At 36.7% G+C, this 12,894-nt stretch overlaps 1 protein-coding gene across 1 annotated transcript in view; it reads right to left on the bottom strand.

The window, feature by feature from the left end:
• LOC144798715 (FRAS1-related extracellular matrix protein 1-like) overlaps positions 1-12,894 on the bottom strand; it is a 1,110,445-nt gene that overhangs the window by 346,200 nt on the left and 751,351 nt on the right. The window contains exon 24 of the mRNA XM_078669731.1: positions 190-454. Within this exon, the coding sequence (XP_078525857.1) occupies positions 190-454 (265 nt within the window). The remainder of the gene's footprint in view (positions 1-189; positions 455-12,894) is intronic.

The raw sequence follows: 12,894 nt of genomic DNA, 5'->3' as shown, positions 1-12,894 counted from the left end.
CATATGTAATTGTGATGCTAATGAAAGTATAAAAGACCATCCGCGCTGCTAAAACGGTCTTTGCGCCGCATCGCTGCACCGCGAGCCAGATGTCATGCAATGCGTGTTAATCTGCGGGCATCCCTCATAGCAGAAACATTAACCCTTGCATTCCAGCTCACTGGGGCCAGAACAGGGGGGGCCTCTCACCTGAACGAGTCTCTGGCTGCCTCGTGGCTGTTGTCATGGACGTAGCAGATCTTCTGTGCCACCAAATCCAACTGGCTGAAACTGGCAGCGGGCACGCCCGGGTAATTGATGTACTCAATCTGACCGTGCACAGGTGGCACGGAGATGGCATAAAGCAGCTTCTCGGGCTTGCCAGTGCCATCTGTTGCCATGAGAACATCTGTCGTCAAGGTCACCTTGTCACCCGCTGTTAAAGTCACGGGTTTGGTGAGCAGAACAATGTCACCTAGGAGGAAATAGGAAGAAAATGAAAGAGATGTCTGCAGAGGCCTTGCTAAGGAAGACAAAAGAGCATGTGACCAAAAGAAACACCAACTGGATGGTAAATAAGTCTGGAAAGCTCATGCAGGCCAATCAATCCCTTACTAATCGCCCCGCATTCTTTATTTGGCGAGCTTGCACTTTATAGATTTTCATCTTGGCATCCTAAGAAGCTTCGTCGCCAATGAGCTATAAAAACAGTTTTAACATAAAATGAACATAACGTTGTAATGTGATGTCTGAGATAATCCGGACAAAGGCTGCCCACGACACACGCTAATCACACATTTGCAAATAATTACAGATGAATAAACATGTCCGCGGTCCAGTTCCAAGGTCAGCCTGGTCACACTATGAATACACATGCATTTATAGATGAATTTGAACTTTTACTGTCCAGTATTTATTGGTTTCATAGCTAACAATTTACATCTATATTTGTTGTATACGGCAATAATAAGATGATCCAGAGAAAACAACTTTCCTTTTTTATTATCAGGAGCAGCAGATGAAGTGATTCTTAATTGTTGTACATCGTTTAATCAATACACTATGCTTATTATTCAAGTATATAATTGAGTGTCCAATCTACGGTATAAACCATGGATTGTGATTTATTTTAATACCTAAACTGTTGGGATATTGTAGAGTTGTGTAAACTCTACAAAGAAATAGTTCCAAATGACTACATTGCAAGAGTAAATGGTCTTTTTGGTCATGCGGAATGTGTACATACTCTCCGCATATCCCCCAGGGTAAGTCAATGGCTCACGTTTACTCAGCTGTTTTCTGTCAGCTTTTACTTTATTCTGGTTTCAGTGGTTTGGCAACAATTGTTGTCGGATAACACTTCATTTTACAAAACTATGACAATATAATCCTAACTTATTAGTTCTTGGGAGATGCAGTCCAGCACTGTTTTTTTAATGTTCTTAAGCATAGCTGTGGCCGCTCCTCCCACATCGCTGCTAAGACCTTCCCCTCCAGCTCTGTACAGCCCCCTCCCTGGCAGACTTCAGAAAGAGACTCAAGACCTGACTCCTCAATAGAGACACAGCGTCCAGATACCTCTAGGGGTGACGGTGTTGTGCTTTGTAAATGCTGTTGATTGATTGATAACTATTGCAAAAGTACCACGTGGCATGGCAATCATTAGTACAAGTTTAGGATGCCACAGATAAACATTTTGGGCCCATAATGTTTGAACTATGTCATCACTGAGCCAATCGAGCATTCCAGGTTGCCTTTTCGATGTATGTGCACTCTACAAGATATTCAAAGACGGTGTAGTGCAAACACTAGCATAGATATGTTGCATCGCCATGTGACAATCCAGAGCCCTGAGCAGGAGTATCCCAAAAATCAGAGGTAATGCAGGACAGTGGAAAAAATAAGTCCAGGCACCAAACAAAAGTGGCACACTTTTACAAATTGTGATTTTCACTAATACCATGGGACTGCTGATCCAGCGGCCTATAGAAAATATATCATAAACAACGCTACCCAATTTCATAACCTATAAACAAAATTCTATACTAAATATGGACCCATTTATAAACCTGACATATTTTGGGCCTACTGAATCAGGTGGTCAGATTAAATCTATATATACATTATCTACAAAATATATACAATTTTATACATCTGCGGAAAGAATATTGACATTAGAATAAAACCTAACCGTTTAAACGACCACCATTGGCGACGTGATCTAGCTAATAGTAACCTACACTCCTGAATAACCAAGACCAGCTTGTTTGTCAAAAGTAAGATTTTATTTACTAAATTATGGTATATAAGTTGATAGTTTTATAAATGAATTTTATTAGCAATAAAGCAAGCATGATTGTAAAGAAACGTGAGAAAAATACAATTTAAACAAGTGAATCAAATTTAAAGTGAATATTTAAAGTTTAGCATTTCTAAAACCTAAGTCCCTAACTGAACTAAATAGATAGAAATTAAAGTAAAGTTCTTTGAGGATTCTTACGTGCTCCACGCAATGTCCGACAGCACTTCACCCTCATCGGAAAGTCAGAAAGCAGCAGCCAGCCCATCCCTAGGGGCATGACTTTTTATACCTTTCTACGCTAACTAAACTACGCAAAGGAAAGTTTTCAGAAATCTTCGACGTCCCATTGGCTGAGAGTGACAAGTGACATGTCACCCACATTTCAAAAGTTCCATTAGGTCACTTTTCTTAAGGACCATTGTCTTTTCTGTATGCAACCAGGAGCTTCCTAGGTTTGCTACAAATGTCTCATTACTTCCAATTGACTTCCGCGGATGCCAAGTTAAGGACTGACAAAATGTTCTTTTTCGACCTTGGCCATGTCCGACAGAATGATGATAGCACGTCAGTTTTTGCTTTGTGAACGCAGCTTTTGACGAACATTTTATTTCAGAATGGGCGTCTCGTGACTTTTGCAGAAGTAAAATTCAACTTTTTGTAGCTCGAACAGACTAGGCCCAAAAGCAGGCAACTTATGCTTTCTAGTATAAAACAAACACAAGAAAAGTATTAATGTAAGAAATAATGTAGATTCTGTATCCACCCCAAGATTTACTAATTAATTAACCCACCCGATTAATCAAATGTTACCTAGCCAATGCAAACAAATAAAGCAGCGTTTATATCTACCAGTCTTCGATAATCCATGAGACTTATATGCACCTAGAATAGTGGAAATGACATCACACAGACAAGGAAAAGCAAAACAAGCACATGCTTCTTTTAAGTTTGCAGCAGTTAGTAATGACAAAAACGAAAACAATAAATTATTTTATTATTTTGCACGAACAAAAAGATGCAACAATTATGCACGTTTATGAGCACACATGTTAGTCCCCCCATGTGTAAAGTTTAATCTAAGTTGTATTAGCACGACATATCACAAATCATTAATATTATAATTCATGTTATGGAAATGTGACTTCACGAGTTTAAACAAAATTTTGTTTTCTATCTCGCTCCATCAACTCCCTCATCTGGTGATTAACAAATCACCACACCAGCACTCAAAATTTTGGTAAATTAAATTTCTAAGAAATCGATTCAAATTCATTTGTATCAGTAAACCTAAAAGTCTGTTTCTGCATAATCTTTGGAATTAGCATAACGCTCTCTATGTAACTCCTGTAATTCGATCTCCCTTTCTTCTTCTTTTCTAAGTTTATAGATTCTTTTCTTTTCTTTCAATTGTTTCTTTCTTTTATGTAACAAACAACCTATTTTGGTCAAAATAAAAATGAATATTATTACAATCAAAGGTGCCAAAATCTTGCCAAGAATTGAACTTCCGATATCATGAAACCAGTTTTTAATTGCTTGAAACCTTTTTGAAAGTTTCCCTGTAAAATCATCTTCTTCTAAAGGAATTATCTCTGAATGCATTTGTGTAATGTTCTTAATGTACATTTCAATATTCTTACTTTCGTCAGGTATATATGTGCAACAATGTTGTACATGTAAAATGCCACAGACTCCTCCCTCTTTTGCTAGGAGTATGTCTAAAGCAAGGCGGTCTTGAATTACCATGGATCTAATTGCAATAACTTCAACATTCACTAATTGAAACCCATCAGCTGTGTCAGTTGATAATCTATCAACTATAGTGGATAATTTTCTAATTCTCCCTGCGTTTAAGGTTATACCAACAAAAGGTATTACTGCTTGAAAAATATCTCCCAGAACTTCAGTAAAAGTTTCTCTTTTAACTCTATTTACATAATTATGAATTTTAAACAATCCTTCTGAATCTCTGTCAACATGAAACACTTTAGGAAAAACAATTCCCACATAACAAGTTCCATACCAGTGGTCTGGAAGGTTGTAGTAGGCTTTGTCACCACAAACAAAATAAATCCCAGGAAAAATTGAATCCTTTCCACCTTTGAATCCCCAACCTCCCAAAATCTGATAAGTATCTTCACAGTTACTTGCACCTACAAAGTAATTATCAAAAAGTGTATTATCTCTTCTAATGCAAAGCTTTCCACTAACTGGTTTGTCTATGTGAATTGCAATATTTTCAAGCATTTTGCCATTTAACTTCTCATCCTCTTTCTGCCAGAAACTTGACTTAGTCTGCTTGACTAATTCATTCCTCTTATAAATTGCTCTTCTCTCCTCAACCATATTCAAAAATTTCTTTCCTTCAGCACTTAATTTACAAGTTAGATTATTTTTATAAGCATACTCATAAGTAAGTTCGTTAGTAACAAGGAAAAATTCTCTCATTTGCTTTGCTTTCTTATGCTTATTTAAAGCATTTTCAATCTTAATATTTGCAAAAATGTCATCATAATTTGAATAGTAATATTCTAAACGTCCAGTTTGATAAAATAAACTAGTTAACACACTACATGTTACAGCATAAGTGAGAGGAAGCATATTATATGTTACTCCCTCAGAAACAGAAGCAGGTAACTTAACGCAGACGTAGCAGTCTTTTGCATCCATTACCTTAACATATTCACTCAATAGCTTTGTGAATGTATTACTTAAAAAATCACCAATTGATTTATCTTGATGAATGTTAGGCTGATGATCAATAACTTTTGCAGACGCACTATGTTTAGTTTGGCTAACCAGAGCTTTGCTTGTTATGTTAACTTTGTGTAATTCTCTATTCATCTCTAAAGGGATAATCACAGCTAAAATCAACCAGAGCAGAATTAAAATGAGCAGACACACCAGAGTCATCTTACAGCATCTTTTAAAAACAGAACACTTTGAAGTGCTCTCCTTAACATAAGGCATTTTTGGTTAGTTTAGCCTCAAAAAAAATAAAAAAAAATTTGAAAATTCTAAATTTATATTTACACCCCCCTTTTAAAATATTTTTTTTTTTTTTTTTTTTTTTTTTAAAACCCTAAACAAGATTTCTTCGACCTTATGTCATACATAAGTTTTCTTCAACTAAACAGTTTTTCTTCGACCTTGTGTCAACTAACAATTTTTCTTCAGCCTTTTGCCACTTTAATATATCTGTACTTCAATCATTGTCACTAATTTCTTGTATTTCGTTTTCTTCTTCACTACTATCATATATGTCAATAACAGGTGGAATTACTAAGTAAGTCCACTCAGGAGACTTGTATTTTTGGTTTGGTCTTACTATTCTCTTTCCTTTTCTCGATATCACTTCAATTTTTCTTCCAACTCCAACTTCTTTTCCAGGACTCTTTCCTCAACTTGTTCTTTTCGTTTCTTGATCAATCTGACTCTCAATCTTCCACCAGGCCAGTAGTCTGCTTTTCTCACGTACTTCTTCTTTGGTTCACAATTATTTGATTCTAACTTCCAAGTCCTTTTCTTTCTGTTTTCACTTTCACCATCCACGTCACTTCCTTCAGTTTCGTAGTCTGAAATTTCAATTGACTCAGGAACTTCTCTATTTGGCAATTTCACTCCTTCAGGAACTTCACTTTGTCTTCCATCACTGGTACTCGGTAATTCTTCTTCCTCCTCTTCTTCAATTACCCCCAACTTCCCACATTTCGGATTTTCGTTCCTTACTCCACAGTTTATTTTCTGCCTTTCGATACTCTCCTGGTCTGAAACTTCTTTTTGTTCTGCTTCTTTGTCTTTAATAGAGACAACCCAATCCTCAGTTATCTTTCCCTTTAACAGATTCTCTTCACCTTCAAAATCTATTTCAATGATTTCTAAGTCTTTTCTTGTCAAATTTCCATTCACTGGCACAGTTTCCAGATGTCGACTTTCTTGTCGATCTTCACAATCTGGAATTATTTCACCTTCTGTTTCGCCTTCTACTTCAGAATCAGAATCATCTGTGGTATCACTTTCAACATCAGAACTCTCAGGAGTTGGTACTGGAATAGTATGACTAGGATGAATCCAGCGTTTCAATCCTCTGCACTTTACAGCATTAGTAGTGATCAAAATTATCTGCCTAGGTTTCTGCCATCTAGGAGCTAGACAATTTCTTCTCCGATGTACTTTCGTTCTGACCCAATCGCCAGGTCTCAGATCATGTGTCAAAACCTTTTCATCTGATTGTGCTTCAGTTCCCACCTGATTAGACACAGAAGTTACCATATCAGATAACCTTTTACAGTAATCCAAAATAGCACTGTCATTTATGCTCAACAGTTTACCTACAGGTACAAAAGCTTGCCTCATAACTCTTCCCATTAAAATTTCATGAGGACTCAAACCTGTCTTTTTATCTGGTGTACTTCTTAATGACATCAAAACAAGTGGAAGAGCATCGGTCCACTTTACACCTGTTTCAAGACACATTTTTCCAATTCTGTTTTTAATTGTTCCATTAATTTGTTCAACCACTCCTGATGCCTCTGGTCTGTATGCACAGTGTATTTTCTGCTCAATGCTCAAAGCTTCGCAAATTAACTTCATCAGTTTGTTATCAAAATGGCTTCCTCCATCACTCTCAATAGTGACTGGAAAACCGTACCTTGGGATGATTTCTCTGAGCATTAATTTTGCTACTGTAATTGAATCACAATGTCGTGTAGGGAAAGCCTCTACCCATCTTGAAAATAAGCAAACAATTACAAGCACATATTTCAAACAATTGTGTAAGGGCATTTCAATGAAATCCATTTGTAACCTGGTAAAGGGACCACCCTCTCGACCAATTATTCCTGTCCCCACCACTGATTTTCTGTTTGGATTCATTTGTTGGCATGACAAACACCTTTGACAAAAAGATTCTGCAATAGTTCTAAACTTAGTATTGAACCATGTTTCTCTGAAAAGTCTAACCATAGAATCTCTTCCCAGATGTGCTGGACCATGATACAATCTGGCCATGTCAGCAATCAAGCAATTTGGTAAGACTACTCTGCCATCTTTGTAAACCCACACTCCATCTTCTTCACGTGGTCTGCAATCTGATCTTAACCACAAGTCTTTTTCTTCATCTTCTGCTTCATTTTGTAAATCTCTAATTTCATGCCATGTTTCTACAACTGTTGTTAGCATTAATGAATTTGAATCAGTTTCTTTACTCCTCTCCCGATTGTAAGAATAATTTTTTCTTGCGCAGTATTTAGCTGTTTCATCTGCGAAGGCATTTCCTTTGGAAATATAATCAATTCCTTTAGTGTGCGCTGCACACTTAACAATGGCGATTTCTTTTGGCAATTGTATTGCTTCAATTAATCTCCTAATGAAAACTGCATTTTTAATTGGTGATCCTGCTGATGTCATGTATCCTCTCTGTGACCAGAGTTGTCCATAATCATGCACAACTCCGTACCCATACTGACTATCAGTAATGATGGTAACTCTTATATCCTTTGATATTTCACATGCACGAATTAAAGCAATTAATTCAGCAACTTGTGCTGAACGAACTCCTTCAAGACATGATGCTTCTTCGACATCTGTGACTGTACAAACTCAATATGAAGCTTTTAAGACACCTCCTTCGGATCTTAAGCATGAGCCATCTACAAAGTAGACGAAATCCCATTCAGACAAAGGTCTGTCTTTGATGTCTTTTCTTGGTTTAGTGCAGAATTCCATGACATCTAAACATTCATGTTCTGTTTCAATGTCATCAACAATTTCAGAATCAGGCAGTAATGTAGAAGGATTCAGATTTAAACATCTTGAAATCGAAACATTGTCTGCTCCTAGTATGATTTTCTCATACTTTGTCAATCTGCTACTTGTTAAATGCTGAGTCTTACCTCTTGTCAATAATATTTCTACTGAATGAGGCACAAAAACTTTCACAGGAAATCCCATAATGATCCCTTCACTTTGTTCGAGGCTGATACTTGTAGCTGCAACTGCTTTCAAGCAACCTGGTAATGCTTTTGCAACTGGATCAAGAACTGCAGAGAAGTATGCAATAGGTTTCTTTAAATTTCCGTGTCTCTGAATTAACACAGATAATGCACATCCTTCTCTCTCACTGCAATACAGTTCGAAATCTTTCTCATAATTTGGCATACCTAAAGCAGGAGCTTGGCATAAGCTCTTTTTCAGGTTTTCAAAAGAATCCATCTCAGCATCATTGAGAATAATTGGATCTTTTACATCTGACTTTGTCAGTCTTTGTAGTGGTTTTGCAATTACTGAAAATCCACTTATCCATTGTCGACAGTAACCAACCATTCCCAAGAACATTCTGACCTGTCTTTGTGTTCTAGGTGGTAACATTGCTTGAATCATTTTTATTCTCTCTATTGTTACTTGTCTTTTTCCCTTTGCAATTCTGTGACCAAGATATTTTACTTCTTGTTTGCAAAACTGTAGTTTTGCTGGGGACACTTTATGTCCTTCTTCAGCAAGGCGATTTAACAGAATTATTGTGTCTGTCACACAGTTTTCTCTTGTCTTTGCAGCTATTAACAAATCATCAATATATTGCACTAGCGTAGACCTACCAGGTAAGTCTAGGTCTTCTAATGATCTTTTTAACAGTTCGTTAAAGATTGAAGGACTTTCTGTATAGCCCTGAGGGATTCTTGACCATCCGAGGGTCTTACCTTGGAATCTGAAAGCAAAGATTTCATAACTGTCTGGATGTAAGGGAACAGTAAAGAATGCATTGCAAAGGTCAATGACTGTATACCATTCAGCATCATGTGGAATCTGGAATAGAATTACTGCTGGATTTGGAACCACAGGACAACATGGAACGACAATTTGATTAACCTTTCTCAAATCTTGTACTATTCTAAATGTTCCGTTAGACTTTTTAACTCCCATAATTGGTGAATTACAAGGACTACTCTCCATTTCTTTTAATACACCTTGCTTGATTAATTTTTCAATTATTGGTGTAATACCTTCAATTGTTTCTGTTTTCATTTTATATTGTGGAATGTTTGGAAATTCTATTCCCTGTTTCAATGTAATTTTTACAGGATCTACGTTTTTCATCAGACCCATCTCATTTCCAGTAAAATCCCATATTTCAGATTTCACTGTTTCCTTGAGTTCTTCAGGTAAATCCTTTTCTTCAAATGCAGGAAACAATTTTGTTTCTTCTGCTTCCATCATCATCATTGTCATTCTGTATAAACCATCTTCCTCCATTGTTTGTAACTCAACTCCATCAGGAGAACAATATATTCTACAATTCATTTTACATAGGATGTCTCTGCCCAATAGATTCACTGGACTACTATTACAAACCACAAATCTGTGTTTGTCTCTGTAATTTCCAATTTCAACTGGTACTGGATCAGTTAAGTCAGTTTTAATTTGCTGATTACTTACTCCGACAACTTGGATGGTATCCCCAGAGAGAGGTAGGTTTTCAATCTCCACTGATCTAACAGTAGAACGGGTAGCACCAGTGTCCACTAGAAAAGTGATGTCTACATCATTAACTTTCCCGTTTACAAAAGGACCAGACTGGTCAACCTCAAGAGTGGCTCCAACAACACACTCTTCCTCCTCTCTCGGGCACCGTCAGCAATAATCATCAGAATCGCTGTCTTGACTTTCTGTTAATAAAAACTGTTGTGAAGCATTTTGCATTTGAACTCTTTGCTGCTTTTGCTGTTTTTGTGGTTTTATTACCTGTTCACTTCCCTGAAATCCCACGTTTGGATTATATTTTTGAACTCCCCCACAATTCGGAAAAGGTGGTTGTGGCAATTGGTCTTGACGATTATTCACCTGTTGCTGTTGCTGTTGCTGCAACTGTCGCTGAATATTTAATTCGTTTAACCCCTGTTGCATCTGTAGCTGTCGCTGCAGGTCAACACCATTCTGCATCTGTGGATTCAATAAGGGATTCTTTAAGTTTTTAGGAGGATGAGGACACTCGTCTCTCCAATGTCCAATTTCGCCACAATTAAAACAAGGTAATCTTTGCTTTAACTCCTCAATCTTTGGGCTAAATTTCTTTGGGAAATTATTACTTTTAAACTTTCCTTGTATCTGGTTTGTATTTCCAGTTTGAACAAAATTAGTGTTCTTATTTCCCATGTTGGCAATTTGTTGCTCAGCCACTTTTACCTGAGCCCACATGGCTTTCTCCTTGAGCTTTTTCTGTTTTACTTCTATTTCATCACTGCAATACTTAGCCTTTCTTAGAATATCATCTACAGATAGTGATTGCCATCCGACAATGCTATTTCTGATCATTTCTCCAATTTCAGGTTTTAGTCCATAAACAAATCTATAGACAAAATGGCTCATGTCTTTTTCGTCTAATTTTTCATAACCACTGTATTGTTTAAAGATTAACAGTAGTCTTTCATAAAAAGAATGAACTGATTCTTTAGTTTCCTGTTCTGTCCTTTCTATTTTAACCCAATCGACTTCTTTCGGTGGAATTTTGTTTTTCATCCAAACAATTACTTTTTCATAAAAATCCATTACAAGTGGATTTGGAGCACCTGTTTCTTTGATTCGCTCAGGTTCTGTTTTTGGCCAACTAATCGATATCTTGCATTCTGTCCAAAGATCTGATGGAACTACAATATCAAAAAATCCATCTAAATCAATCCACAGAACTTTTGACACTTTGATAAATCTATCGACTTGCCTGTACCACTCAACTGGTTTTTCCCTCAATTTCGGAAAGTCATTTGTAAATAACAGAATGTCCTGTCTCGACCAAGGGACATGAACATATCCTCCACCTGCAATTTCTCTCATTGGAAATTGTTTTGACAATTTTTCCAATCTTTCATCTTCCTTCCTTTTCGTCCATTTTACTCTCCATTTATTCAGTTCTCCTAGCTTTTTGATATAGACAATCAAATCTTTTATATGTACTATTCTTCCCATTGAGTTCAAACTCTCAATGTCACTTTCTGAAAAGTCTAATCTGTAATGTTTCGCAAAATTCTTTTGTTTACTCACATCGATTTCAAGTTCTGCTGCTAGATCCTCTAGTTGATCATATTTATTTTTTGTTTTCCACTGAATGCTTTTACAAATGAACAGTAGTTCATCATCTCGATAGTAATTTAAACTATCAGGACCGATTGTTCCAATTATTAATTCTTCGATATTTGCTTTTAATTTGGCCACATCAAGTTTTGGTGTGGTTACCCTGACTTCAGGACTCCCTATATCTGATATAGCACCCATTGGTGTTTTTGGAGATAAATCCTCATTAAAGGTTAAATCAGGCATTCTCGATTTAGAAGAGTTTATTTCAGATAAGTCTGAATAAAATTTTTCAGCAGCTTTTTGAATTTCTGTATTTAAAGGAATAGTTAATCCTGTTTTGTTTGTTTCCCTTTGGTCAAATACAGGCTGAACAGGACCAATCGTTACTGGAACTGTCACAGCTTCCATGCCTTTTGTCATTCTTTTTATTAATTCTTCTTTAGATCTTATATATTCATTATAATCAACATCTTCAACATTTCTTGCCTCTCTTGTATAATTTTTTGGAGCTTCTCTTGCCCTTGGAGCCATTGTAAAATGTCTACCTTCATTTCGAGCATTATCAAATTCTGGTCTTCTAGGAGTTTCAATGATTTCACAATTATTTGGATAAAGTTTAGGAGCTTCATTAATTGGAGGTGCACTCGGTGAAGTTTCAGTAGAAACCACCGGAGTAGACCATGATCTAGGAGGTCTCAAAGGCTGATTCTTTCTAGCAGTTGTATATATTTCTTCCATAACTGCATCCTCAGATTCACTTTCCATAGATTTCCCTGTAGGAGTACCCATTACCATTTCCTGAATTAAATATAATCCTTCACTCATATTTCCCTGTCTCCACATTCGCAATCTATCTTCATGAGTTTCTCTTCTCCAAGGTGGATTTTTAGAAGGTCTTTTAATTCCACTAGCTTCTCTTTGTAATTGATACATCTCGTCTTCCCACTCAACTAAAGCTTCAAATTGAGTTGGTCTCGGTTTCGGAACAAGAGCGTTCATTTTCTCTCGTAAATTTCTCAAGACTTTTACATTAAATGAACCATCATCAGGCCAAGTTAAAACACCGTCGTTCTTTGTATAGCGTTTCCAACTGTCGAACCATAAGACAGTATGATATCCATATTCACCTTCCATATACGCTGCAGGTGTTTTATACTTATGAAGTAATTTACCACCTCGCGTTTCGATTTTCTTATCAGGTGAAAATAAATTCTTAAATTTCTGAAATAATGTTGGCTTTTTCTCAACATGTTTAAAATGATAACTCATTTTTAAGAGTTAAATCTAATTCACAAAATCGTTCGTAAAATATTTCCGGGATGTTCCGCAAAACAACCAATCCGTGCGCGAAACACACCAACAAGCCAATGACAGTTGAGCTACGTCACTTTTCTGCTCAACCAATAAATTTGGAGTTTTTTCTGAAGGACCAATCAGCTCAGAGGTCGTCAGAGACTCAAGAGCCAATCAGAATATAGCTTGTGACGTATGTCACCCAATCCCAGCGCGGCTCTGTGACGTACACAGTAGCTGCGGTTTCTCTTTTC

The sequence above is a fragment of the Lissotriton helveticus genome, chromosome 1_2, assembly GCF_964261635.1.
Source record: "Lissotriton helveticus chromosome 1_2, aLisHel1.1, whole genome shotgun sequence".
In the NCBI taxonomy this organism is placed as follows: Eukaryota; Metazoa; Chordata; class Amphibia; order Caudata; family Salamandridae; genus Lissotriton; species Lissotriton helveticus.
Note: the sequence above shows the minus strand (reverse complement) of the source record. Positions and strands in the feature narration are given on the sequence as shown.